Source organism: Bos indicus x Bos taurus, chromosome 25 (assembly GCF_003369695.1).
Source record: "Bos indicus x Bos taurus breed Angus x Brahman F1 hybrid chromosome 25, Bos_hybrid_MaternalHap_v2.0, whole genome shotgun sequence".
NCBI classification, from domain to species: Eukaryota; Metazoa; Chordata; class Mammalia; order Artiodactyla; family Bovidae; genus Bos; species Bos indicus x Bos taurus.
In genome coordinates this window covers 4,107,306-4,134,453 of record NC_040100.1, presented here as the reverse complement: position 1 = coordinate 4,134,453, position 27,148 = coordinate 4,107,306, and the positions used below count along the sequence as shown (strand labels likewise).

The 27,148-nt window shown below is 50.3% G+C and overlaps 2 protein-coding genes across 3 annotated transcripts; both read left to right on the top strand.

Moving 5' to 3' along the window:
• The first annotated feature begins 4,703 nt into the window (after positions 1-4,703).
• ZDHHC4 (zinc finger DHHC-type containing 4) lies at positions 4,704-13,729 on the top strand. 2 transcript variants are annotated; one of them, XM_027527520.1, is made up of 8 exons: positions 4,704-5,174; positions 5,638-5,831; positions 6,407-6,530; positions 7,469-7,542; positions 8,580-8,758; positions 10,421-10,546; positions 11,674-11,918; positions 13,383-13,729. In XM_027527520.1, exons 3-8 carry the CDS (start codon positions 6,414-6,416, stop codon positions 13,671-13,673), a joined length of 1,032 nt encoding a protein of 343 aa, XP_027383321.1. In that variant the 5' UTR covers positions 4,704-5,174; positions 5,638-5,831; positions 6,407-6,413; the 3' UTR covers positions 13,674-13,729. The 2 variants fall into 2 exon arrangements, with proteins under 2 accessions (XP_027383321.1, XP_027383320.1); XM_027527519.1 differs by having other exon boundaries at positions 5,067-5,174; positions 5,638-5,805.
• Positions 13,730-14,785: 1,056 nt separating this feature from the next.
• C25H7orf26 (chromosome 25 C7orf26 homolog) lies at positions 14,786-26,315 on the top strand. Its single transcript, XM_027527518.1, has 6 exons — positions 14,786-15,336; positions 15,747-15,968; positions 18,107-18,272; positions 20,968-21,492; positions 22,332-22,371; positions 25,511-26,315. The coding sequence occupies exons 1-6, from the start codon at positions 15,145-15,147 to the stop codon at positions 25,710-25,712; spliced, it is 1,347 nt and encodes a 448-aa protein (XP_027383319.1). The 5' UTR covers positions 14,786-15,144; the 3' UTR covers positions 25,713-26,315.
• Positions 26,316-27,148: the final 833 nt, after the last annotated feature.

Below are 27,148 nucleotides of genomic sequence, written 5' to 3'. Positions count from 1 at the left end.
AAAGGAACACTCTTACACTGGGGATGAGAATGTAAATTGGTGCTGCCACTATGGGGAACAGTATGGAGCTTCCACAAAAAACCAAAACTAGAGCTACCCTGTGATTCAGAAACTCCATTCCTGGGCATATATCCAGAGAAAACCACGGTTTGAAAGGATACATGCAACCCAATGTTCACTGTGGCACATTGTTTACAACAGAAAAGACATGGAAGCAACTTAAATGTCTAGTGATGCTCAGCATGGCTAGAAGCCAGCCAATTGTAACTAAGACAGCCCAGCACAGCAATAGAGCACACTGATTCTTTAGCCCAATGGCCTGGGTTTGAATCATGGTTCTCATACATTTTAACTCTATTGTTTAGCTCTATTGTTTAACATTTTAACTCTATTGTTTAACTCTATTTAACAGTTAACTCTATTGTTAACATTTTAACTCTAGTTTAACAGTTTAACTTCTCTAGGCCTCCATTTCCTCATCTATAAAAGTGGTATAATAATAATACTTAATTCATAGTAAGTATGAGAGCTTGCGCCTTGGAAGAAAAGCTATGACCAACCTAGACAGCATATTCAAAAGCAGAGACATTACTTTGCTAACAAAGGTCTGTCTAGTCAAAGCTATGGTTTTTTCAGTAGTCATGTATGGATGTGAGAATTGGACTATAAAGAAAGCTGAGTGCCGAAGAATTGATGCTTTTGAACTGTGGTGTTGGAGAAGACTCTTGAGAGTCCCTTGGACTGCAAGGAGGTTCAACCAGTCCATCCTAAAGGAGATCAGTCCTGAATACTCATTGGAAGGACTGATGCTGAGGCTGAAACTCCAATACTTTGGCCACCTGATGCAAAGAACTGACTCATTGGAAAAGACCCTGATGCTGGGAAAGATTGAAGGTAGGAGGAGAAGGGGACGACAGAGGATGAGATGGTTGGATGGCATCACTGACTCGATGGACATGAGTTTGACCAAGCTCTGGGAGTTGGTGAAGGACTCCTGGGGTGATGGACTCCTGAACTTCCACAGGAAAGCCAGGCATGCTGCAGTCCTTGGGGGCTTCAAAGAGTCGGGACATGACTGAGCAACTGAACTGAACTGAACTATCTCATAGAGTTACTATAAAAATTAAATGATAAATATTTAAAAACTTTAAACTACTTAGAACAGCACCTGGAACATAGTAAGCGCTACATTAAGTGTGTGGTGAACAAATAAATAAAATGCCATTTAACTCATCAAAATGTATATATTAAAGGAGCTGATCTGGGAATTCCCTGGTGGGCCACTTCTATGGCCTGGGTTAAGGGTTCAATTCCTGGTCGGGGAACTAAGATTCCACAAGCATTGTGGCATGGCCAAACCAACAAACAGAAAGGACCTGATCTCTCAAATGCTTGCAAGGGTTTGGAGAAACAGGCTCTTTCAGACATTTGAAGTGGAAGAGCAATTTAATACTATTTATTAAAACTAAAAATGCATGGGGTTGCAAAGAGTCGGACACAACTTAGTAACTGAACAACATCAATAACAACGACAACAATGTCTATATATTCTGGGGCCCAGGAATTCTACTTCCTGTAGCTGTCCTAGAAAAATATACCTACTTGTGTGTAATGAACTTCATAAATGTATTTTCACTGCAACACAGTTTGTAATAGCAAAACCTGAAATTGACCTAAATGTTTAATAGGACCGTTACATTTAAGGTTGCAAATTGGTGGCCCTTAGGCTAAATTTGTCCTGCAGGTATGTTGTGCTTAGCCTGAATACTGTTTCATAATCTTGAATTAGTTGCAAATATTAAAAAATTAGATTTATGTCATAAAGATCCAGGTTTTCAAATATTCTTAAAACACTGACATTCAAGTTAACAATCCTTTGGTCTGTGTAAATAGCTACTTCTGTTTAGAACAAAACACACCTGCTCCACTTTGTCACCTTATTGTATTGTTACTTGCATATCCCCTGTAGGCAACAGAGTTTGAGACTTTGGCAGATATGTTATGGCTCCGCCAAATAATGAATTGTACATGTGAGGTAAATACAATATAGCAGCTGATTATGTAGTGGTGTAAAGGATCACCAAGACATACTCTGGGGTTAAAAAAAAAGAGCAAGCAAGAGGTAGAACCATTATGTATACAATAATGCTATTTTGGTAAACAAAAAATTATGTATTTGTATGTACACACTCGGAGAAGGCAATGGCAACCCACTCCAGTGTTCTTGCCTGGAGAATCCCAGGGACAGGGGAGCCTGGTGGGCTGCCGTCTATGGGGTCGCACAGAGTCGGACACGACTGACGCGACTTGGTAGTAGTAGTATGTACACACTACAATGTAAACTATGAAGTTCAGGGATCTTTCCATTTTAGTGTTATGTTCCCAGTGCCTAAAACAGTCCCTGGCATATTCAGTTCAGTTCAGTCACTCAGTCATGTCTGACTCTTTGCGACCCCATGAATCATAGCACGCCAGGCCTCCCTGTCCATCACCAACTCCCGGAGTTCACTCAGACTCACGTCCATCGAGTCAGTGATGCCATCCAGCCATCTCATCCTCTGTCGTCCCCTTTTCCTCCTGCCCCCAATCCTTCCCAGCATCAGAGTCTTTTCCAATGAGTCAACTCTTCGCATGAAGTGGCCAAAGTACTGGAGTTTCAGCGTTAGCATCATTCCTTCCAAAGAAATCCCAGGGCTGATCTTCAGAATGGACTGGTTGGATCTGGGTTCTTAATACATAGTTTAAAAATTTTTTTTGTTGTTATCTTTTTTTTTTTTAATTTTACTTTATTTTTAAACTTTACATAATTGTATTAGTTTTGCCAAATATCAAAATGAATCCGCCACAGGCATACATGTGTTCCCCATCCTGAACCCTCCTCCCTCCTCCCTCCCCACACCATCCCTCTGGGTCGTCCCAGTGCACCAGCCCCAAGCATCCAGTATCCCGCATCGAACCTGGACTGGCAACTCGTTTCTTACATGATATTCTACATGTTTCAATGTCACTCTCCCAAATCTTCCCACCCTCTCCCTCTCCCACAGAGTCCATAAGACTGTTCTATACATCAGTGTCTCTTTTGCTGTCTCGTACACCAGGTTATTGTTACCATCTTACTAAATTCCATATATCATAGTTTAAAATTTTTATTTTGGCTGCACTGGGTCTTCGTTGCAGCACACAGGCTTTCTGCAGTTGCAGTGCACTGGCCTTCTCTTATTGCAAATGGAGTACAGGCTCAGTTGACCTGCAGCATGTTGGATCTTAGTTCCCCTACCAGGGACTGAACCCACATCCTCTGCGTTGGAAGGTGGATTGTCAACCACTGGACCACCAGGGATGTCCCTCAATTTGTTGTTGTTGTTTAGTTTCTAAGCCATGTCCGACTTTTCGTGACCCCATAGACTATATAGCCTGCCAGGCTCCTCCCTCCATGGGAATTCCCAGGCAAGAATGCTGGAGTGGGTTGCCATTTCTTCTCCAGGGGATCTTCCCGACCCAGGAATAGAACTCACATCTCTTGTCTCCTGCTTGGCGGCAGATTCTTTACCACTGAACCACCTGGGCTTCCCAGTCCCTCAATACATTATTTGTTTAATAAATACATAGAAGAGGGGGTCAGAGGATGAAATGGCTGGATGGCATCATTGATGCAATGGACATGAACTTGGGCAAACTTCAGGAGATGGTGAGGAACAGAGAGGCCTGGCATGCTGCAGTCTATGGGGTTGCGAACAGTCGGACATGACTGGGTGACTAAACAACAATGTGTAAATGTATAAAGAGTTGTGGAAGATATACACTAAATAAGTGATTAATTCTGTCAAAGTACTGAGATTTGGGAGGGGTGGTGGTCAAGAGAAGTTTTCGTTCTGTATAGTTTGACTCTTTTACAAGGAGAACACAATATAGTATTACTTGCATAAATTTAAAAAAATGAAAGAAAAGCAGTCCAGCACAATATACCCTAGTAATCAAACCAAGATTTAAAGTGAGGCCCAAATGAAACCATCTAAAGAAAAATGAATGGGGTTAAAAATAAAACTCGGTGCTTATGAGTGATGAAAGCTAATCAAAATACTTAACTACCAGCTCAGAATTAACCAGCAGGGTGATGAGCCCACAGAAAACACTGATGAAATCCAGCCACTCCGCACACTTGATGTGGCTCCATCCATAACCACAGACCTCCCTGGTGCTATCATATTTTCTGATTTTTGGGTTTTGTTTCTCGATTCTGTGTCCTCAAGTTCATGAATGCCTTTCACATAATGTGTCAGAAAGTGACCAGCTTGGGAAGTTTTATAAAAAGAAAAAAAGAAAGAAAGAAGGAAAGAAGAAGAATCAATAAGCTGGGGGTATATAGCAAAGACAGGCAAAGAGAAGCGCTTTAATGTCCATGTTTGGAGATCACAGACATTTCCCCTCAAAGGGAGGATAGGTCTGGCTCATGTTTTCAGAGGCATCGAGAATAGACCGGTCTCAGCGGATTCTGAGGTGTCAGGGCAAAGGAACACCCCATAGGAGCCTTCTCAATGCTATGTTTGGAAGCAGCTTTTCTCTCTCCAGGTTCAACTATCATTAAACAACCTTCCTTCTTATCGTCCATATTTGGAGTCAAACAATCCTCAACCACCCAGGGGCAGGATGTTCAGAGCTGTTCTGAGACAGCAGGAGCAAAGCCACTGGAAAGGTTCAGACGAGTCCAAACGGTGCAACTGGCAGAAAGCAAAGCAAACTGTTCATCACGAATACACAGTGTACGAGCGCCAAGGTGTGCCTGTCCTGGGCTGCCCCGGCCCCTGCACGGCTGGGAGCCCAGCCCTGACTGGGCTCTACTCAGATCAGCGGGTGGCTAGGTTTGCTTCACAACACCGGCGTCCTCACCCGCACCAGGCCTGGGACAGTCTTTTGTAAGATTTTTGACAACGGCTCTCCAAAACTGGACCTCCAGTCGTCGGTCTGGAAGTGCCCAATCGGGAAACTAGAGACGCCTCAAAGGGAGCAGAACGCCACAAACAGCTCCGCCCCTGCGGCCTTCCGCAAGCACTTCCGCCGGAAGTCGAGCGGGCCAACAATAGCGTCGCATGTGACGTCACGTGTCCGCCGGAAGTCTGGGGACGCGCCCTGGAGGCGCCGGCCAGGGCAAAGCTGGTTGTTGGCAGATCCCGGCGGTAAGTCAGCCTCCGCTCGGGTGTTAGGTACCCGGGCTGGCGCAGGGTCGTACGTCTCCCCGTCTGACCAGTCCTTTCCCGTTGTGTGGGGCTGCCCGGCGCCCAGACACCCTCCGTGTTCCCTCCGATCTTTCTAACCCCGCCCCCCCCCCCCCCCCCGCCCTGCTTTGGCTCCTGGGGAAATGGCCGGAGCTGCTGGGATCTTCGGACGGAGTGTAGCCTCGGGAATGCCCTTCTGTTGGGTCCCCAGCGTGGGCTCCTTAAGTATAGGGATAAACACCAAGATCCAAGTCTCTTGGGTTATTTCTTCCCGATTAGCTTTTTTGCCCTCTCGAAATCTTAAAATTCCCATTCACCCTGCGGGGGCACAACATCCTCTGACTTTCACATTCTTTCCCACAGTAGAGTCCGCCCCTGACTCCTAGTCTATTATATCGTGTGTGTTGAATTGATGTCTCTGCAGCCAGATCCAGCCTCCTAGGGGAACCATGTCTCCCGTAGCTTTGGGTGCCACTCGTTGCTCCAGGCGCACGCCGCTGCGCAAGAGGAGATGCCGTTTGAGTTCTCAGTGAATGTTCGGAGGAGGAACGCCAGAGCTGTCGGCTGAAAGCTATCCAGATAAAAGAAATATGTAGGCTGGGGACCCCGAATCACCTCGTGAGAATTACTGCTCTTTATTTCTTCTGTCTTATGTCGTGTAGAGTTTCCAGTTTGGTTATCTCAGTTGAAAGTTCTGCCCAGAATCATATCTGCCAAGGCCCAGAGTAACCGTTTCCAGTTTCTTAATATAGGCCTGCCTGTTTGTTGACTCTGGTCCCCCAGGGTGGTCCCTGATTGTTGGGGTCACTGGCCTGGAGGGTTGCTTCGTAAGACGCCATTACTGATCCTGGCCCCTGACCTCCTCTGCTGGACCCTCTTTCCAATAATATTGTTAGCAGATTCTCTTGGGTACATTTCATATCAGTGTGCTATTTGAGGGAAGACCGATGCTTTCTGCATATTCTCCCCCACTGATTGTGGGATTTGCAGGCAGGAAATGCCACAAGACAGACCACAGTGGTTTGATTAGGAAACTCTTGAAGGATGACCAGGCGAGTAGCCCCACTGAGAGGCAGTTTGTGCTAGAAGGCTGAAGAATTCTGTTTGAGGAGCCACTTAGGGAATCAGTGTCTGCGAATATGTGTTAGAATACATCCCTCAGTAGCAGTCACACTGTTTGTGTTTTTTCATAGCCCCAGGATGGACTTTCTGGTTCTCTTCTTGCTCTACCTGGCTTTGGTGCTGCTTGGTTTTGTGATGATCTGCATAGGCTCGAAAACCCATTACTTGCAAGGCCTGATCAGCAGAGGAGCACAGGTAACAGTGATGATTGGAGACCACTTGAATACCACCGGTCTAAAAGGCTTGGGCTTCTCGGGGCGCTAGTGGTGAAGAACCTGCCTGCCAGTGCAGGAGACAAAAGAGACGCGGGTTCAACCCCTGGGTCAGGAAGATCCCTTGGAGGAGGGCATGGCAACCCACTCCAGCGTTCTTGCCTGGGAAATCCCATGGACAGAGGAGCCTGATGGGCTACAGTTCATGTGGTCACAAAGAGTTGAACACGACTGAGTACACACGCGCACACACACACACGAAAGGCTCGCCAGTTTTCCATCAGAACGAAAAGGTGATGCCATTTTTATTTGTTCGTTCACTTGTTCTTTTACTTATGGCAGTTGTGGTATATTCCAAAGCTATCATTCTCAAGACTGGCTGTTTCCCTGGATTTGATGCCTGTAATTGGGCATGAATGTGAGAAGTGTATGCCTGGAGGGCCCTGATGGGTGAAACTGGGGCTTGTGTGAACAGAAAGCCGAATATCAGGCTACCCACACTCCAGGGATCAGAGTGAGCAGAGTTGGGGTGAAGCGCCTTGGGAGGGAGTTGGCTGGGAGGGACCCAGGCTAATGCCCAGTGGACTCTGGGACTTCGGATTGAACGCAGGGCAGGGAAAGGTTTTGTTAGCAGTTCACATTAGCATCACCTGATCCAGCCCCTTTGCTCACCCCCCTTTGCCTGAAGACCTCCAGTTGGTGCCTTGTGTGAGGTCAGGGTAGAAACGGAGGAGTGGGCATCAAAGGAAGGCCTGCTGCAGGAAGCCCTCCTCTGTTCTCACTTAGATCAGTTCTCTGCCCAATAGAAGAAACATGCCTTAATATTACCAGTATTGCAGGGTGAAAGTGAAGCATCTAATTTGTTTAGGAGTTGGGGGTGGATAACGAGAAATGAAACTGAAGCCTTCTTTTTTGTTTTAGGTATTTTCATATATAATTCCAGAATGTCTTCAGAGAGCCATGCTAAGCGTGCTTCATTACCTCTTCCATACAAGGTATTCCTATTTCAGAGTTTTAAGTGTTAGTAGTATTTTCTATCCTGTTTAGCTTGTTAGCTGTTGCTGTCCTCTGGCTTCAGGAGGTTCCTTGTTTGTTTCCAGTGTGTTAGGGGGCACGATGCTGGAGGGATCAAGACTCCTGGGTTCAGACCCTCTACTCATGGATAATCTGCCTTATATCTTTGGGGTTTCAACATACCTAATTTTAAATAGAAATATTTAAAGAAAGAGAAAATATTGACACGGATTTCTATAAAAAGAAATGTATCTAATATTGAGACCTCAATTCCCAACAAAGATGATGATGATAATTGATAAGATTTATTGAATCCTTGCTGTGTGGTAGGCAGTAGGTGAAAGGTTTCAATGATTACTCTTACTCAAGCCCAGAAGAAGTGGTGTCCCTTGGTTCACTTTCCATAGCATCAGTTCAGTTCAGTTGCTCAGTTGTGTCTGACTCTGCGACCCCATGGACTGCAGCACGCCAGGCTTCCCTGTCTGTTACCAACTCCCGGAGCTTGCTCAAACTCATGTCCATCGAGTTGGTGATGCCATCCAACCATCTCATTGTCTGTTGTCCCCTTCTCCTCCTGCCTTCAATCTTTCCCAGCATCAGGGTCTTTTCCAATGAGTCAGTTCTTCGCATCAGGTGGCCACAGTATTGAAGTTTCAGCTTCAGCATCAGTCCTTCCAATGAATATTCAGGACTGAGCTCCTTTAGGATGGACTGGTTGGATCTCCTTGCAGTCCAAGGGACTCTCAAGAGTCTTCTCCAACACCACAGTTCAAAAGCATCAATTCTTCAGCACTCAGATTTCTTTATAGTCCAATTCTCGCATCCATACATGACTCCTGGAAAAACCATAGCTTTGACTAGACGGACCTTTGTTGGCAAAGTAATGTCTCTGCTTTTGAATACGCTGTCCAGGTTGGTCATAGCTTTTCCTCCAAGCAGTAAGCATCTTTTAATTCCATAGCATGCACCAGTTTTCACAGGAAGCCCCTGTGACAAGCCATCTACCTGTTTCTTTCAGAAACTACACCTTTGTTGTCCTGCATCTCATCCTGCAAGGGATGGTTTATACCGAGTACACCTGGGAAATTTTCGGCCTCTGTCAACAGCTGGAGTTCTCTTTGTATTACCTTTTTCTGCCTTATCTGCTGCTGATTGTAAACCTGCTTTTTTTCACCCTAAGTTGTGTAACCAACCCTGGTAAGTTGAGGCTCTTAGTATAGAAACTGGTGACAGCTCAACTGTCAGACTCGTTGACAGTATTACAAACAAGTAGTGATCCCTCTCAGGGCTTTGCAGAAGAGTTGGTATGTAAGGTGTGCATGAACTTTCAGGTTTGTGTGTTTTAAATTGTATTTATTTATTTATGGCAGTGCGGAGTCTCTGGTGCTACTCGGGCTCTTCTCTCGTGACGAGTGAGGACTCCTCTTCGTCGTGGTGCGCGGGCTTCTCTTGTTGCTGAGCACAGGCTCTAGGGCCCGTGGGCGTCAGTGGTTGCGGTTCCTGGGCTCTAGAGCACAGGCTCAATAGTTGTGGTGCACGGGCTTCGTTGCCTTTGAGGCATGTGGGATCTTCCCAGACCAGGGATCGAACCCGTGTCTCCTGCACTGGCAGGCATATTCTTTACTGAGTTGCCAGGGAAGCCTGATCTTTCCGTTTGAGTGTTTTCTAATTTTATTTTTGTCCTTCTTCACGCACACAGGTGTGCTTTCTTTTTTTTTAACTTTATTTTTTGCTTCTTTGCCTCACAGATTATTTAAAACTATTTAAAAATTGCGATACACTTTTATTTTTTGACACTTTCACTTAATTGTATTATGTACAGAGCTTTCAGTCTGTATGATACATTTTCTTTTAAAATGGTTAGTGATATTTGCATTATGCCCAGGTATGTGGTCAGTTTCTATAAATAATCCATGTTTTCTTAAAGAGTATATATCGTCTAGTTCTTAGATACAGGCAACTGTTTAAGCCCATTAGATGAAGATGTTAATTATGTTGAGATCTTTTATATTCGTACTAAGTTTTTTTGATTGATTAGTCAGAGAGTATGTGATCTCATTCTAATGGTAGGTTTGACAGATTTTTTTCTTCACATATTTTGAAGCTGTTAAATATTTATGTGTGTATAATAGTTATATATACTCAGGAGTATTTAAGTTTAGAATTAGTATTATCTCTGGATTCTTTTTTCTAAATGAGCCTCTCTGTTACTAGTAATGCACTGTTCTCAAGGCTCCTCTGTCTGATATTATTACACTGTTTTTTGCTGGATACTTGCTGGGTATTTTTTTTATTTTAACTTCTATTTTTGAAAGACTAAAGGTGCACTAACTAATGAATAGATAAAATGAGATATACTTCTTCAGTGGAATGTTACTCAGCCATAAGGAGGAATAAGTACTTATACATGCTGTAACGTGGAAAAACCTTGAAAACATTATGCTCACTGAAAGAAGCCAGGTAAAAAAAGACCACATATTGTATGATTCCATTTATAGGAAGTGTTCAAAAAAGGCAAATCCATAGAGACAGAAAGTAGATTAGTGGTTGCCAGGGGCCGTGGGACTAGAGAGAAGTGAAGAGTGACTGTTAAAGGGTTTCTTGTTGGGGTGATGCAAATGTTCTAACGCTGCTTGTGATGGTTGTGCAACTCTGTGAGTGTAAAAACCACCGAATGGCACACTACAAACAAGTCAGTTGGTTTTATGAACTGTATCTCAATAAAGCTGTTAATTTAAAAAATAAATTATTTGGAATACTAAACATAGCAATGTTGGTTGTATTTTGCCAGGACAGATTGCTTGAACACCCAGTCGACTGTGTAGCTCAAAACTGACAACGTGTGCTTCCTTTTTTCAGGCACCATAACAAAAGCAAATGAGTTACTGTTCCTTCAAGTTTATGAATTCGATGGAGTGATGTTCCCAAAGAACGTGAGGTGCCCTACTTGTGATTTAAGGAAACCGGCGCGGTCCAAGCACTGCAGTAAGTCTGGCCTTGGCCTCCAGCTCCGCCCTCGCCCCGCAGACAAGTGGGTTCTGTCTGTCAGAGAATGTTACATACATGTAGAAGCGGCCACTGCCGGTAGGGACCTGATCATGGTTTCTTTAACATACCTGGGGGTGAAGCCTTGTGTTCTCGTGAGCAGCCTTCAGCTCTGGGTCCGACAGCCTGTCCTTGTTGGCTGGGCTTGCTGCCCAAGAGATGCTTCTGTGGGATGTTGCGTTTGCTGACTTGAGTCCTGGCAGAGCCTACTCTCAGGGCATGCCCGAGATACTGGATCGCTGCTGTCCAACAGGAGCGTCCTGTGAGCAGTGTAGGGGATTTTAAATTTTCCAGTAGCCGCATTGCAAAAGTAAACAAGAAATGGACAAAATTAATATGTGTTTCATTTAACCTAACATACCTAAAACGCCATCTTAACGCGTAATCAATAGAAAAAATAAAAATATCACTCGTGGATTGTTTATGTTCCCTTTTCATACTAATTCCTTGGAATTAATTGTGTTTTTTACATCACTGGTACATCTCAGTCAGTAAACATCAATTTTTTATTGGACATTCTTGATGTGTATTTAGAGTTCTTAAAATTTATAGTTGGAAGAACTGATTCATATACCCAAGCTCTTCTAGACATTGGTAATAGTTTTTCAGTGACTGAGTCAGTACCAAAACGTCCTTTTCCTTTAATATCCACATCTACATTGACGTGATGATTCATCTTTATCCAAAAAACTGATGTGACTTTTAAGCGGAAGCATCAGTTTTAAAATTATATCTAAATAAAGTGAGTTCACTAAGTACTGTGTCACCTCAGTGTTAACTCACATTGAACTCAAAGGAGCATCGCATAAATTGGAAAACAAGTGTGAATTTATCACTGTCAACAAGTATTCCTTCAGGTGGTTCTTGTAGCCGTGTTTCAAGGCCTCGGTCCCCACACGTGGCTACTGCATTGGCCCCTGTATTTACACCGAGGTTCTGAAAACGTGGCGGCAGCTGCCGTTTCCCCCAGCCTTCAGCTCGTGTCCGTGTGTCGCGTTCTCGGGAGGTGTGCCTGGTGTTGTTACCAAGGATCGACGCAGGGTTGTGGCTCCCCTGTTGCTGTGCAGGTGTGTGTAACCGGTGTGTGCACCGGTTTGACCATCACTGTGTGTGGGTGAACAACTGCATCGGGGCCTGGAACACCCGGTACTTCCTCTCCTACCTCTTCACGCTGACGGCCTCGGCTGCCACCATGGCCGTGGTGAGCACCGTGTTCCTGGTCCGGCTGGTGGTGATGTCAGACGTGTACCTGCAGACCTACGTCGATGACCTTGGCCACTTGCAGGTTGTCGACACTGTCTTTCTTGTTCAGGTAACTGCATTGCGGGCTGTTTGCAGAACAGCCACTGCAGTCAAGGTGGTCTTCTGTCCATCACTGCAGACGCTCGGTGGTACCCCTGATCCCCACAGCCTCTTCCCCACATCCCTAACGCCCAGCTCCCACCCACCTGTCCTGTCTATCATTACGTTATTTCGTGATTGTTACCTCCATGGAACCCCACAGTAGCAGTTTGGGGTTGGTTTTTTCCACTCACCACAGTTTCTTTGAGATCCATCCAGGTGTTTCCCTGTATCAGTAGTTCATTCCTTCTTACTGCCACACCATATTCTATGGTGTGGATGGGTCAGTTTGTTTAATCAGTTACCCTTTGAGGGACATTTGGATAATTTCCAGTTTTGGACTGTTACTGATGAGGCTGCTATGAACTTCCATTTATAAGCTGCTGTATGAAAATAGGTATTCAGTGTGATTGTGGATTGTATGATAAGTCCATTTTAGGGTGTTTTTGTGTGTGTGTTATGCTCTCTATTTATCTATTTGATACTAGGATAACACATTATAACTATAGGAGGTGACTGATGTGTTAACTAACATTACTGTGATCGTTTCACCAGTATAATATAGATAATCATTATGTTGTATATTACATTGTTACACCTTAAACTTTCACAATGTTATTTGTCAGTTATCTCTCTATAAAGCTAGGAGTGAAAAGAAAATTTGAACTATATTGGACAAAAATAAAATATAAACTGGAAATTATTTCTCTCCCAACAATTTCACTCTCCAGAGGCAAACGCCTTTATAGTTTGTTGTTTATTTCAGGCTTTTTCCCCCCTGAATCTGTTTTATATAGCCATACACCTTCACAGAGTTAGCTTTATTTTTACACAAACAGGATTCCATGGTGATTTTTGCATTTTGTCTTTCTCATTGGGCAATATATTTCCAGCATCTTTTCCAAATTAATGCACAAACATTGACCTCACTTTAATGGCTCCTTATTGTTCCATAGCGTAACTATCCCAGAGTTTTGTTCTACCTCCTGGATGGACATTTAACCTGTTTCTTTTGGGAAGAGGGGCTGATGTTACAGTGAATACCCTTATACATGTATTTCTGTGGTCATATTGTTTTCAGAGAGAGACTGATCTCTTCTGTCTGTCTGGACTTTGTGTTGATGTATGAACTAAGATCTGCATTTATTTTTGTTTATTTTCTGCATAGCCACCTGGCATAACACCATTTCCCGAGTGTCCTTCCCCTTTTCCTCAATGTCCGCACTCCGTTTATCCCATATGACGTTCTTACACACGCCAGGATTTCCTCCTGGGCTGTCTGTGCCATTTGTGTTTCTGATTGTCTTCAGTGGGTCAGAGATTGGGGAGCTGGGGAGGCAGCTCCGCCATGTGTGTGGACAAGACCCTGGCTGGTGGGGTGACCCTGACTTGGGTCACAGCCTGGCTGTCTAACGTGATGCTTCTTTGTCCCCAGTACCTGTTCCTGACCTTCCCAAGGATCGTCTTCCTGGTGGGCTTTGTCGTGGTGCTGAGCTTCCTCCTGGGGGGCTATCTGTGCTTCTGTCTGTACCTGGCCGCCACCAACCAGACCACTAACGAGTGGTACAAAGGCGACCGAGCCTGGTGCCAGCACTGTCCCCACGTGGCCAGGCCCCCAGCAGCGGAGCCCCAGGCCTACCGGAACATCCACTCGCATGGGCTTTGGAGCAACCTTCGGGAGATCTTTCTACCTGCTACTGCATGTTACGAGAGAAAGGAGAAATAGGGCTGGGAAGAGTGCTGCTGCCTTTCAAATACAGTTACATTTATTTATACACATGGGTACGTTGTAAGCGTTGGTCTATTTGTTTTTCTGGTTTCTGCTGTGTTTATGAGTTGGCTTTCAGTGGTTAAGGAGAGGAGGGGAAATTAGTATTTGCTGGGTGTCTAATCCTTGCCAGGTACCCTGCTAATAAGCCCTTTTATCCTCTGTTCAGTCAGCTGGCTGAACAGAGCATCTCTGAAATCCTGGTGCCAAGGGACTCAAAGGTGACTTCTCAGAGGTTCCTCTTGACCTTGGTCTCAGGCTGGGCACCTAGATGGGAGGGGCCTTATGGCTGTGTCCACCGATGTGCAGGAGGGTCCCTGTAATTTGGAATTGTCCCTGGATGCAGCCTCTTTGATCCTTTCCATCTTTCCCAGGGAAAGACCATGGCTTTTTTTTTTTTTAAGTCCTGACCCACATCCAGCATCCTCACCTTGACCCACCTGCAGGCTAGGATGGGCCTTTTACAGGAAGCACATCCCTGTGGCCTCTTGCCTGCCCTCAACTGGCCTCTTGTGGCCACATTCAAGTCATTTCTGCCCTATTTTTAAAACCCCAAACTAAGCCCCAGTTAATTCATTGCAGAAAGATGAACGCAGGGAAAAAGATTCACAGAAAGTGCTGAGGGCTTTTAGATTTTCAGATCTTAGTCTTCAGGAGCAGGATACTGGTTCCCTGTGGCCCTTCCAGGCAGACGGGGCCACTCCAGAGGGCACTGGGGAATAGGAACTCCGGGGTAGGAGGTATCATTCCGCGTCACTGCAGCCCCGTGAGTTAAGACTAGATTCAATCTTGAATAAATGGCTGAGGCCTGAGCCAGGGCCCTGCACCACCACCCTGTCCTTGGAAAAGCTCGGTAAAATCAGATGCGCAAGCTTTGAACGCCGCGTGGAGAAAGCGAGGGGAGCTCCGGGAGGGTCTCTGGGGCGTGGGTGGGGGGCACCAGGCCCCGGGAGCCTTCGCCGGGGGGTGGGGAGGTGTGGCTCCCCCTCGGCAGGGGCGGGGTCAGGGTGGGCGGGGCCTCCGCTTCCGTTCCCGCGGGCCGGGCCGCTAGGGGGCGCGCTCCCCGAGGGCGGGCCCTCGCCGCCGCCCGCGCTTGGCCCCTGCGGGCCGCCGTCGCCGCGCTCCGACTCCGCTGCAGCGCGGCCCCGCGGCGTCTGGTTCACAGGGCTGTCGGTGGCGCTGTCGACGTGCAGCTGGGGCGCCCGCCGGCTGCCGGCGGGGTCAGCGATGGCCCCCTGAACGGGCCCGAGCGGGCGGCGGCGGAGGGCGGGCGGGTGCCGCGGCGCAGGCCCCGGGTCGGCGGACGGAGGCCGGGCCGCGGCCTCTTTGTCTCGGCGGCGGCGGCGGCGGCGGCGGCTGTCGCGTCCGCGGGGGCCCCGGAGCGGAAGTCCGTCGGCGCTCCCGGCGACCTGGCCGCCGCGGCTGCACCATGAGCGACATCCGCCACTCGCTGCTGCGCCGCGACGCGCTGAGCGCCGCCAAGGAGGTGCTGTACCACCTGGACATCTATTTCAGCAGCCAGCTGCAGAGCGCGCCGCTGCCCATCGTGGACAAGGGCCCCGTGGAGCTGCTCGAGGAGTTCGTGTTCCAGGTGCCCAAGGAGCGCGGCGCGCAGCCCAAGGTGCGCCGGGCGGCCGGCAGGCCCCCCGCCCCGATCCGTGAACCCCGGCTCCCTTCTTCCCGGTGACAAGCGTCGACCGCACCGCGAGCTCCCTTCGCAGCAGCGGCTCCGTCCTAGCCCTTGGCCTGGTTCTTTCAGCAACGGCCAATTTGCCCGTCTTGGGGGTGTGTGAGCCCTGCGTCTCCAAGGTTTTGTTAAAGGAAGAGACCGTAGGTCACCGTGAATCCCACAGGGTGATGCATAATGACGCAGAGGGACATTTCCCTACGTTTAACAATCGAGTTCTACTCCGTGGCACCCGGGCTTTAGGGAGGTGAAAAGTTCCCTGGGGGAAAATAGTGTGTTTTCTTACCGTGTGAATTAATTAATACGCTTCGTTTCTCCCCGCTTCTCCCGGATTTGTTTTACAGAGATTAAATTCACTGCAGGAGCTCCAACTTCTTGAAATCATGTGCAATTATTTCCAGGAGCAAACCAAGGACTCTGTCCGGCAGATTATTTTTTCATCCCTTTTCAGTCCCCAAGGGAACAAAGCGGATGACAGCCGGATGAGCTTGTTGGGAAAACTTGTCTCTATGGCAGTGGCTGTGTGTCGAATCCCAGTGTTGGAGTGTGCAGCGTCCTGGCTCCAGGTACTTCTGCAAGTCTCTGAAGATGTTTCTCTCATAGCTCAGTTGGTAAAGAATTTGCCTGCATGCAGGAGACCCCGGTTCGATTTCTGGGTCGGGAAGATCCCCTGGAGAAGGGATAGGCTACCCACTCCAGTAGTCTCTGGTTTACCTTGTGGCTCAGCTGGTAAAGAATCCACCCGCCATGCAGGAGACCTGGGTTCAATCCCTGGGTTTGGAAGATCCTCTGGAGAAGGAAAAGGCTACCCACTCCAATATTCTAGCCTGGAGAATTCCAGGGACTATACAGTCCATGGGGTTGCAAAGAGTCAGAGGTGACTGAGCGACTTTCACTTTCACTTTGGTTTCTAGAGAATTTTTTTCCCTATGTTAAAGAATCCACAGAAAACAACAAAATTCTGTACATTAATTATCCTTCAGTAAAAAAAAAAAAAAATCCACCTGCCGGTATAGGAGATGCAGGAAACTCACATTTGATCCCTGGGTGGGGAATATCCCCTGGAGAACGAAGTGGCAACCCACTTCAGTATTCTTGTTTTTTATAGATCAGTAAGCCTATGAGTTGTTCCAGAGTGCCACTTCTAAGTTGATTGCTCTTCTAATGGATGTGGACATAGAAGCCTTCTAGAGTATTTTTAAATATCTAAGGGGAAATAAGGTAAACCCGCCTGCAGATGCAGGAGACATAAGAGACACGGGTTCGATCCCTGGGTCGGAAAGATCCCCTGAAGGAGGAAATGGCAACCCACTGCCGTATTCTTGCCTGGAGAATCCAATGGACAGAGGAGCCTGGCAGGCTACAGTCCATGGGGTCACAAAGAGTCGGACACGCCTGGAGCCAACTCTGTACATGAGTAGTAGATTGTGTGTTGGGTAGTTTTTTGGAAGATCTATTTTGTTTTGCTTTTTTGTTACTCAAAGTTGTTGAAAAATTCCTAATCCATTTAGAGTAATTATTAACTCAAAATTTTATTACCGTGGTCCTCAGCTAAGTTAACAGAATTTACCACATTCAGTTTCTCAAACTTGCTTCATTCCCAAGGACTTGATGACATTTGTGTTTTTAAAAAATTTATCTCAATGTTTTTTCCTATGATCTTATTCGTCTTTAACATTGGGCTAGTAAAAATGCATATTGTTCTCTGTAGCACACAGGTAAATCTTGGTGAAACGTACCTTAATTGTCACTATTCTGATTTCTAGGGCCCCTGAACTCATCTCTCGTGTTGTCTTTAACCTCGAGATAACCTTTATCCCTTGGCAACCTAGCTTAAGTCAAGTTTAACGCCTTGAAATTCATCCTGTGATTTTCCATTTATCTCTTGTGGTGCTGTTGTACTGGCATTCTAGCAAAGTGAAAGCAGATGTTAACGGGAAAGGGTCTTGTGGCTTGGGTCAGGGTTTGACACCCCTTGACACGCGCTGCAGCTTCCTCCGAGGAAAGGTGTAGGGATGGCTGGCTTAGTGCCTAAATGAACAGCCTGGCCTGACACCCTGCCGACACCCTGACACCCAGGCCCTGTTTCAGCCCTGGAACTATGGCATCCTGAGCAACTGCTGAATGTGGCTGCAGGTTGGCATCTGACCAGGAGGGGAAAAGGACCAGAGGGTGGTGATGTAGGAACCTGTACTAGGAGAAGATTGTAAGAAAAATTGAGACAGTGCTGCGGTAAGTCACATGACAGTTCACAGACTCCTAAAGCACGTCAAAGTGATACCAACTGTTAATTTTTACCTTTAGAGTCTTACCTGTAGGGTTACAAAAACGGTCATTTCCCCACTTGAAGTCAAGAACGACTTTTCCCAAGTAGACGTCAAAGCAGGGCTCAGCAGGCCTTTCAGGTAAAGGGCAAGACAGTCAGCCTCCTAGGCTTTGCGGGTCCTGTGATCTCTGTCACCCCTGCTCAGCTCTGCCCTCGTGGCACAGGAGCAGGGCTGTGTTTCAATAAAACAAAAGCAGGTGGCAGGGAGGATTTGGTCTGCAGGCTTTCGCTTGCCAGTCCCTGCTTCCGAGTAAGCCGGTCACATCTTCTTCCCTGCCTGGGAGGGGTCCTGCCGGTTCTGGTCTTCACCGCGTGTTCATGGTTGCACGTGCGTGGGCGCTCCGCACCCCTAGTTACTGGCCTGTGGCTTCCTTGCAGCGGACGCCCGTGGCCTACTGCGTGCGGCTGGCCCGGGCCCTCGTGGACGACTACTGCTGCCTGGTGCCAGGCTCCGTCCAGACGCTGAGGCAGATACTCAGCGCCAGCCCTCGCTTCTGCTGCCAGTTCATCACCTCTGTCACCGCACTGTACGACCTGTCATCAGGTAAGCTCGGAAACGGCTTCAGCTGACTGCCAGTGGCATGTACACTGACCACCCAGCCAGCAAATGCTTTGTCTTTTTATCTTTCCTTCTGCAATGTGTACTTTATTTCAGGCTAAAAGCTAAAGGCATGGGCTACTTAGATCTCTGGGATTTCCTAATGGGGAACTCTCCTTAGTGAATCCCATCTGGCTGACTCTGAACAGTCCGGGTGGCAGACAGCCCAGCAAGCTAGGGTCTGGTGTCTGGGATGGGTGGCTGGACTTGGCAGCACCCCGCCATGGCAGGGCACCTTTCCTGGCCCTCTGCACAGAGGCAAGAGCACTCAACAGCTGGGAACAGTGTTCAGGTCCTTTGTCTTCTCATAGGAAAGATTTAGTTCAAGCAAGTTCACAGCATCGCAGTTGCCCTTTCTTCAGTTACTCCAGGGCAACAAGAACAGAAATTGGTTTTAACATTGGATTAATAAATGGATTAATTAACATGTGCAGAAGGAAAAAGTGTTCACAGAATACCACTCACATGCTCGAATGGATGTGAGACGTGGTATTTTTCTCTTATGTCAGCTTGCCAGTCTGATATGTCAGTGATGTCTGTTTTCTTTTTTAAACCACTGCCAACATGTGATTGGCATACAAGAAGCTCTCTGTTTTTGTATGTGTGTAATGTGATGAGTTTGGAGCCACGGAAATCACCGGCTGCAGGGCGGTGGCCCAGAGGGCGGGCATGGAGTCCGCCAGCAGCACAGTGGTTGCCATGGCCAGCGCTCGGGTAATGGGAAGGCCTACCTGGGGTGTCTCCACCTCCAAAACCCCAAAATGAAAGGAGCTCACCTAACCAAACAACACCCTCCTGCCCGATGGGTGCAGAGAACTCAGGTCTCCCCGAAGCAAGACTGTGGAGATGGGTTCCTCAGGTACACACACGTGTGTACACAGAGCACATGTGTACAAGTGCTGTGTACAGGCTCTGGAGATGCCTCAGCTGAGATGTGTGCAGGGCTGGGGAGGGGCTAGGTTGCTGGAAAAGTGGGTCTGAGACTTGGCATTTCCCAGATGGACACGTCTTGTGAAGTCGAGGGGACAGACTCAGAGTCACCAATGTTTACCTCGCCAAGTCCAACTCATAGACAGCTGCTGCCTCCTGATACCGTCATTCATAGCAGCAGGGAACGGGCGGTTCATTCACAAACCAGCAGATAATCTTAGGGGAGAGGCCAGTGGCCCCTGTGAAAGAGCATCTAGGGGGCTGACACTGACGTGGGGCTCACTCCCCCCAGCTCTCCAGTCTCAAGCATGGCCCTGGACCACAGCAGCCTGGCAGGGACTCCGTCAGCCTTAGCTTTGTCATGAGCTGAAGGCTGCACAGCCCCGGGGACAGGAGGCCGGGGGTCTGCTGCTTTGCGCACAGACAGCCCGGGGGCAGTATGCAGCCATCCCAGGATAGGTGGTGTCGCCTCGCTGTTAAAAGCCTCCTGGGGTCAGGTCTGGGCCCACCATGTACTTTTTTTTTTTTTTTTGGCCACGCCATGTGGCATGTGGGATCTTCCCTGACCAGGAATTTAGTCTGGGCCCCCTGCACTGGGAGGGAGGAGTCTTAATCCCTGGACTGCTGGAGAAGTCGCCCCACTGTGTACTTTTAGTGAGTCTGGAGGAAATGACTTCACATCTCGGTGTCTCAGCTTCCTTATCCTTTATATAATAGATGAGTTGTTTGAGGGTTGAGTTAATCCATGTGAAGGAGACTGGTGCCTGGCACGTGGTTAACTCAGAATGAGCATCAGCATTTGTCGTTGTAATTTCTCTGTTTTGCTGTGGAATGTCCCAGGTCTCGGGGATCACAGGAGGCCAGGCTTAGCTTAGACAGGGGCTGGCAGCTAACATTAGCAGCGGACAGATCACTGTCTGGACTCTGAGCTGCTCCCCGAAGGCCACCGTAACGGTCACCAAACCTATTCGGTGACAGGTGATGAACTGGCGGCAGAAGCGAGGGCTGGCGCTGAACATCTGCTTCAGCGTCTGAAGGATCCTGGTGCCAGGCAGCAGGAGTCGTGCCGGAGGCCGGGGCTGACCGCACACAATAGACCACAGGGGACACCAGACACGGACGAAAGCGACTCCCCGGGAAGGGGGGACGTGTGGTAGCGGTTTTAGATATAGACCGTTACTGTTGTGCAGCCGCTCAGTCATGTCCGACTCTCTGCGACCCCATGGACTGCAGTGCGCCAGGCTTCCCTGTCCATCACCATCTCCCAGAGTCTGCTCAAACTCATGTCCATTGAGTTGGTGATGCCATCCAAGCATCTCATCCTCTATTGGCCCCATCTCCTCCTGCCTTCAATCTTTCCCAGCACCAGGGTCTTTTCCAGTGGAATAAAAACCCCCTAGTTACAGAGAGTGGATTTTTATTTAAATTGACACATGGGATCTTCAAGGGATAATGGAGTTCTTGGGAATTTTCTGCTTAACACGTTTCTTGAGCCCTGCCATGGCCAGGCTGGGGGTCCCAGGACGCTGAGTCAGGTGAGAACCAGCCCTCAGGAGGGGTTGTTCCAGGAGAGGAGTCAGAGGCACACCATCTTCAGGAGAGGACAGAGGCACAGGGTATCGGGTGGTGAGTCCTGTGAGCTAGGAAGTCCATCTTCCCATCTCCTCCTGTCCCTGAGGACCCTTCTGAATGAACGCATCTTTGTTTGCAGACGATCTCATCCCCCCGTTGGACCTGCTTGAGATGATCGTCAACTGGATCTTGGAGGACCCCAGGTTGATCCTCATCACCTTCCTGAATACTCCAATTGCCGCCAACCTCCCGATAGGATTTTTAGAGCTCACGCCGCTCACCGGATTGATCCGCTGGTGCGTGAAGGCCCCCCTGGCTCACAAAAGGAAGAAGAAGACCCCCTTAGCCAATGGCCACGTCGCCGCCAAAGTCCCGAAGGACTCGGGCGGGGCGGAGCGGGCCGCTCACCTGCTGTACTCCAAGCTGCACCTCAGCGTGCTGCAGGTGCTCCTGATGCTGCAGGCGCACCTGACCGAGAAGAACCTGTACGGCCGCCTGGGGCTCGTCCTCTTTGACCACATGGTCCCGCTGGTGGAGGAGGTGAACAGGTTGGCCGATGAACTGAACCCCCTCAACGCCTCCCAGGAGATCGAGCTTGCCCTGGACCGGCTTGCACAGGCTCTGCAGGTGGCCATGGCCTCCGGGGCCCTGCTGTGCACGAGAGGTGGGTGATGGCCTGGCCGGGCCCCCCTGGGGTGGGGGGTGCCACCCCCTCTGGGGAGGGAAATAGGGGCTTCCCTCCCCCCCAAAAAAAACCTAAAAAAAGAATTGGAAAAAAAAACCAAAACCAAACCAAAATAGGGTCTTCTGGACAAGGACTTCTTTCCTCTGGTTTTAAATCGTCTTGCTTCTTGGTGACTGCAGGGAGGAGGGCAGAAGTCCTGGGACGCCTCCAGGTAGAACCCCGCAGCGAGACATCTCGGTGTCTCCTGGCTGTTTTGCCCAGACCCGGGGCTCCTCCAGAGCGTGGATAATAACAGCTGCATGTCCTTCCTCCAAGGGAATCTTCTTTTTGTGCAGTTCTTTTCTATTGTGGCATAATTTATATACAGTGGAATGCATGATCAAGTACAGGAAACATTCCCATCACCTGTTCAGAGGGTTCCTCAATTCTCCTATGTTCAGTGCTGGAACTCGCCCGGGAGCATGACCGGATGTTGATGACACGCCCGCCTTTGCTCTTTGAGCGCCGGCTCCCAGCCCTTGACGGCAGTCCCACGTGTGCTTCATATCTCCCTCTTAGCCTTGATCCGCTTTCTCTGGGCCCTTCCCCAGCCATCTGACGGGTTCTCAGCAGAGCTGCCCTCTTTCCTAAGTGATGTCTTCTCTTGGGGGCCTGGCGTGTTAAAGCAAATACGGAAGAAAAATGAGAGCCCGGTTTCCGAGCAGTGGTAGATGAGAGTGAGGCACTGTGACTGTCCTGCCGGCGGCCTTGAACATCCGGGAGCTTCTCCCCTTGTCGTCTCCCAGCTGTTCCTTAATTCTCTGTCCCTTTAATTTCAGACGACCTGAGAACCCTGTGCTCCAGGCTGCCTCATAATAAGTAAGTGCCCTCCCCAGACTTGCGGCTGGGCTGGCATAGGGGTGGAGGCGGGGTGGGGGGTGTGCAGGGCAGGGCGGACCCCTTGTCCTGGCTGCCTTGGGTAGAGCTGGTCTGCAGGGTCTAGGGCTTCTGTGTGTAAGGGACCCCCCAGGACCTGCCGATCAGTGGGGGAGGGGGTGGATGTGATAGCGTAACGCACAGGAGAGGAAGCCCCAGCAGAGCGGCCATCGGGAGGGTGAGAAAAGCGGCCGTCTTGCTGGGTGTCAGTGAAGAAGCTGGAGTGAGCTGGAGTGTCCTTTGATGTTGTTGTTATTTAGTCGCTCAGTCGTGTCTGACTCTCTGCGACCCCATGGACTGTAGCCCGCCAGGCTCCTCTGTCCATCGAACTCTCCAGGCAAGAACACTGGAGTGGGCAGCCATTTCCTCCTCCAGGGGATCTTCCCGGCCCAGGGCTGGAACCTGCATCTCCTGCTAGTGTCCTGCCTCGCAGGCAGATGCTTTACCGTTTGAGCCACCACGGAAGCCCCTGAGTGTCCTTCATCGCTGACGAAGTCAGTGTGGGTGTGTGTTGTGGTGCTCTTGTGTCACCATTGGTGACATTATGGTGGCACAGCCCTTAGGGGGGCAGGACAGGGACATGCCCTGGGCCACAGCGTGTGGGTTAGGCCAGCGCCCTGACATTGGGTGCCACAGACCAGGTTCCGAGTGCGGTTCTGCCTGTGGTTTGTAGTGACGCTGGGCCGCCTTGTCACCTCAGTTTCCCCCTCCGCTGATTTATGTGCCTCCAGGGTCATAGTCAGGTTTAAACGAGGTGGCATTTGCAGAGTTCCTTGTCCACGGTGCCCGGCAGTCTCCCCCTCAGTGGTCGTGGTTCTTGTCCTAATTTGGGGGAAAGCCGTGGTAAAAGTGGCGAGGAGCAGGAACCGTGTGGTCGCACAGCTGCTGGTAAGAATTCCAGCCTTGCCACTTCCTATCTGTATGACCTCAGGCATGTTCTCGCTCCCTCCGTTTTCTCTGTAAAATCAAGAAAACCATGGCACCTGCCTCGAGCCCCCCCTGCCTCCCGTGCCCTGCTCCCGACCATGGGATTTTTGTGACGATTAATTGAGTAAAAACACAGGAAGCAGGTAGCACATCACTTGATAGGCAGGAAGCACCTCAGAAGCGTTCGCTGCTGTCCCGTCTCCCGTCACCTTATAGCTCAGGGGTTTCTTGGAATCAGGTTAATTTCATTGAATCTAAGAAGCAAAGAACTGTGTGTACAAAGCTGTTTCATGCAAAGGCAGTATCATTAGTAGCGAAGAAGCTGGAAGCAACCTGGCCCTCCCGTCCACAGGGACACTTGGGAAATTGGTAACGTTACATCAGAGGCGTGGAGCACCGGTCAGCTCGGTTGCGCAGTCGTGTCTGGCTCTTTGTGTCCCCATGGACTGCAGCACCCGTTCCCCGGTCCACCACCATCTCCCGGAGCTTGCTCGAACTAATGCCCATCAAGGCAGTGATGCCATCCAACATCGCATCCTCTGTCGTCCCCTTCTCCTCCTGCCTTCAGTCTTTCCCAGCATCAGGATCTCTTCCAGTGAGTCAGTTCTTTGCATCAGGTGGCCAGAGTATCGTGTGTCTTCGCTAAAAACAGCAAATGTATATATGAACGCAGCGAGCAGGTGGGCGGGTTTACAGGAATGAGAATGGCCGAGTTAGGTTAGTTGGATGATTAAGCTTCTTTCCGAGGGTTTTTCAATATGGAGGAATGTTCCTTCCCCTTGGTTTTTAACACGGTTGGTGGGGCTCCAGGGCCGTCATTGGCAGGCAGTGAGGACAGAGGTGAGTGTGCCCGGTGGCTGGGCACACTCACAGTGTGTGCGCCCAGCCGCCCAGGGCCCCACCGCCCAGCCCCACTGGGGCCCAGGAGGGCAGGCAGGTGTGACCGCTGAGCGCAGGCTGAACTTGAGGCCAAAGGATGGGCCAGGGGCTGTTCCCCAGGCTGCTGGCAAGAGGGGCCGGGGGGCTCCGGGTGGACGTCTGGGGGGTGAAACAGAGAGGATGAAATGCAGTGGTTCCTAGGGGAATGAAGTGGTTCCACTGGAGATACTCCAGCAGTGGAGCAGGGCCATGTGAGGGGACGGCGCGGCCCTGGGCAACAGGGAAGCTGGGGGGCATGGAGGGGGCCTGGCAGGCGGGATTCCCTGGCTGTGTGAGACAGTGGAGACCCTGGGGTGAGGCTGGGAGAGCAGAGGTCAGGGGAGCGGGGCTGGGGAGGAAGCCCTGAAGGAGGGGATTGGTGTTTAGGCTGAGTCCTTGCGGCCGAGCTCGAGGTGGTAAGGAGGTTAAGACGCCCTGCTGATTGTGCTGGGAGGGGAGGGCGGGTCAGACAGGACAAGAGAAAAGAGAGGAGACTCTCCCAGGGGGTCCAGAAGGGGCCAGCAGTGGAGGTGACATTGAATTCAGGAGGGAGGAGGACTTCTTGGGAGGCAGAGGCTGTGGACGTCCTGAACTGCAGAGAGGAGGGTGCAGACCCGGGAGGAAGGGAGTTCAGGAGGGGAGGAATAAGGCTCCCGGAGGTGGGAGTGGGACGGGAGGGGGCCCTGAGAGTGGTTGAGGACTGGGTCCAGGCCTGGGCCTCCTCTGAGGACGCTGGATGTCAGGGTCACGTCCAAGGCCAGCTGCCTTGTGGCTGTGCTTGGCGTTCAGCTGGGACTCAGTCATTTGGAATGCCTCAGAGAAGCGTGGCCCTCCATCACAATGACCCCCCTGGGTATGGATGGCTGAGGCCGAAACAGACAGTGATCTGCGGTCGTCCCTGAACCACAGACGCCAAGGCCGTGTCCAGAACGCCCATGGACCGCAGGGCCCCTGCTTCCCGGCGCTGTGGGCAGGGTCCTGTGGACCGCAGGGCCCCTGCTTCCCGGCACTGTGGGCAGGGTCCTGGCGTTTCCCACCGTGGCCTCTCCCTCTCCAGGCCCCCCCAGTCCACATCCCACCGCCTCCAGGTCACCCCCTCCGTTCTCCTGAGCACACAGCCTTCCTCACCCAGAGGCCTGGTGCCGTCAGCCGCCCGCTGCCTCCCTGCAGTGGCCCTGGGCAGGCGGGCAGTGTGGTTGGAGCCTGCGCACCCTAACCCCTCTCCTTGTTTCTGCAGCCTGCTCCAGCTGGTGATCTCGGGACCCGTGCAGCAATCGCCCCACACGGCACTCCCCCCTGGGTTCTACCCCCACATCCACACGCCCCCACTGGGCTACGGGGCCGTGCCAGCCCACCCGGCTGCCCACCCTGCCCTGCCCACGCACCCCGGGCACACCTTCATCTCAGGCATGACCTTCCCATTCAGGCCCATCCACTAGCCTGGCTCCGTGAACTGCTGAGTTGGCACCGTGCCTTCCATGCCTGGTTTGGAGGAAGCCTTCCCGGCAGAGGGCGGTGAGCAGAGAGGAGGCCATGGGGGCGGCCAGGTGACCCCTCCTCGCCACAGGACCCGGTTGGTGCCAAAGTTCGGTGACAGCAGCATCTTTGCGCCTCCTCCCTGTCAACATCTGTAAAAGTCCAGATGCGACCAATGAAAGAAAAATCATCCAGCCCTCTGCGGAGCCACGCGGGCACCTTTAGAAGCTGCCAGGACTGTGAGCCTGTGGTCCGGCGTGTCGTTGCAGACACGTACCCTGAACCTGTGCCAAGGGGCATGGATGGGGGACCAGCGTCGCCGAGTCCACCTGCCTGGCTTTCCTCCCCGGGGGTGGGCTGCGTCCCACCGAGACACAGGCCACGCCCACAGCTCAGGGAGCAAGGCTGAACCACTGGCATCGCGAGCTTGCACCCAGCACTTGGTACAGGTCAGGGAATCCTGTGAGCGTGGTCCCCAGCACTGAGGAGAGGAACTTCTCTGTTTTATTGGGTTCCCTAAAGTTTCTTTTCATATGTTCAAATAAATTTTTTGTAGACATCTCATAGACCATTATGGAATGTGTTTGAAAACTCACTGGCCGGGCCCCCGGAAGTGTCCTCCGCAGTCTGCTGAGGTCCTGGTCAGAAGACTGGATATGATTCTAGCCGCTTCTGTTGCCAGCAGCGCCACAGACTCTCCCCACCCTGTGCAGAGCGCCGGGGTCTGTCTGCTTCAGTCACAGGTCCTTTCTGCCCTCAGGGACAGAACTCAGGCCTCACTGGTTTGGGGAGGAGGGATAGAGACTCAGTAACCCTATTGCTGGGCTCCCCTAGGCTGAAGGTGAGGCGCGAGAGGCGGTTACAGTGAAGAGTGAGTGCTGAGGACTAAGATCAACTCGCAGGGATGAAATTCAGCCTTGTGGCGGTTTACCCTGCTGCTTCTGGCTGCAGACCAGACCCTGGAAGGCCAGATGAGACCAGGTTTTGTGTGTGTGTGTGTGTGTGTGTGTGTGTGACGTCTGGAGTTTGACACGTCCCTCAGGGTAACACAGCTGCACTGCAGGGCTGGCCTTGGTCGCAAGTCCATGATGTGGGTGACCGTGACCACAGGTGCTGTCTCAGGGACGTGAGCTCTAGGCCCTCGTGGGCCCCAGAAGTGCTCAGCCAGGCTCCCACCACCCCAGCCATGTGTAGGAGCTGGTCTGCAAGCAAAGCCTAGCAGGACCCTGCTTTTAAATTGCTTTTGAGAGCCATGAACTAAAGAAGGAGATGTCCTTTCCTTTGATTTCATTATCCTCATGGTTTTCTGTTTATGGACAAATCTGATGTTGAAGCAGGAACCGAAGTCAAGTACCTACTTCCATCTCTCTCGGTGGGACACAGCCACAGGACTAAGATT

What these genes read in the sequence shown, in the direction of transcription:
- C25H7orf26 (XM_027527518.1), top strand. Translation starts at nt 15,145, where the DNA reads ATGAGCGACATCCGCCACTCGCTGCTGCGCCGCGACGCGCTGAGCGCC. An exon ending in ACTGTACGACCTGTCATCAG is followed by an intron (nt 18,273 to 20,967) that starts GTAAGCTCGGAA and finishes CTTTGTTTGCAG; the next exon opens with ACGATCTCATCCCCCCGTTG. An exon ending in TCCAGGCTGCCTCATAATAA is followed by an intron (nt 22,372 to 25,510) that starts GTAAGTGCCCTC and finishes TTGTTTCTGCAG; the next exon opens with CCTGCTCCAGCTGGTGATCT.
- ZDHHC4 (XM_027527519.1), top strand. Translation starts at nt 5,747, where the DNA reads ATGTTCGGAGGAGGAACGCCAGAGCTGTCGGCTGAAAGCTATCCAGAT. An exon ending in TGATCAGCAGAGGAGCACAG is followed by an intron (nt 6,531 to 7,468) that starts GTAACAGTGATG and finishes TTTTTGTTTTAG; the next exon opens with GTATTTTCATATATAATTCC. An exon ending in AAGTTGTGTAACCAACCCTG is followed by an intron (nt 8,759 to 10,420) that starts GTAAGTTGAGGC and finishes TCCTTTTTTCAG; the next exon opens with GCACCATAACAAAAGCAAAT.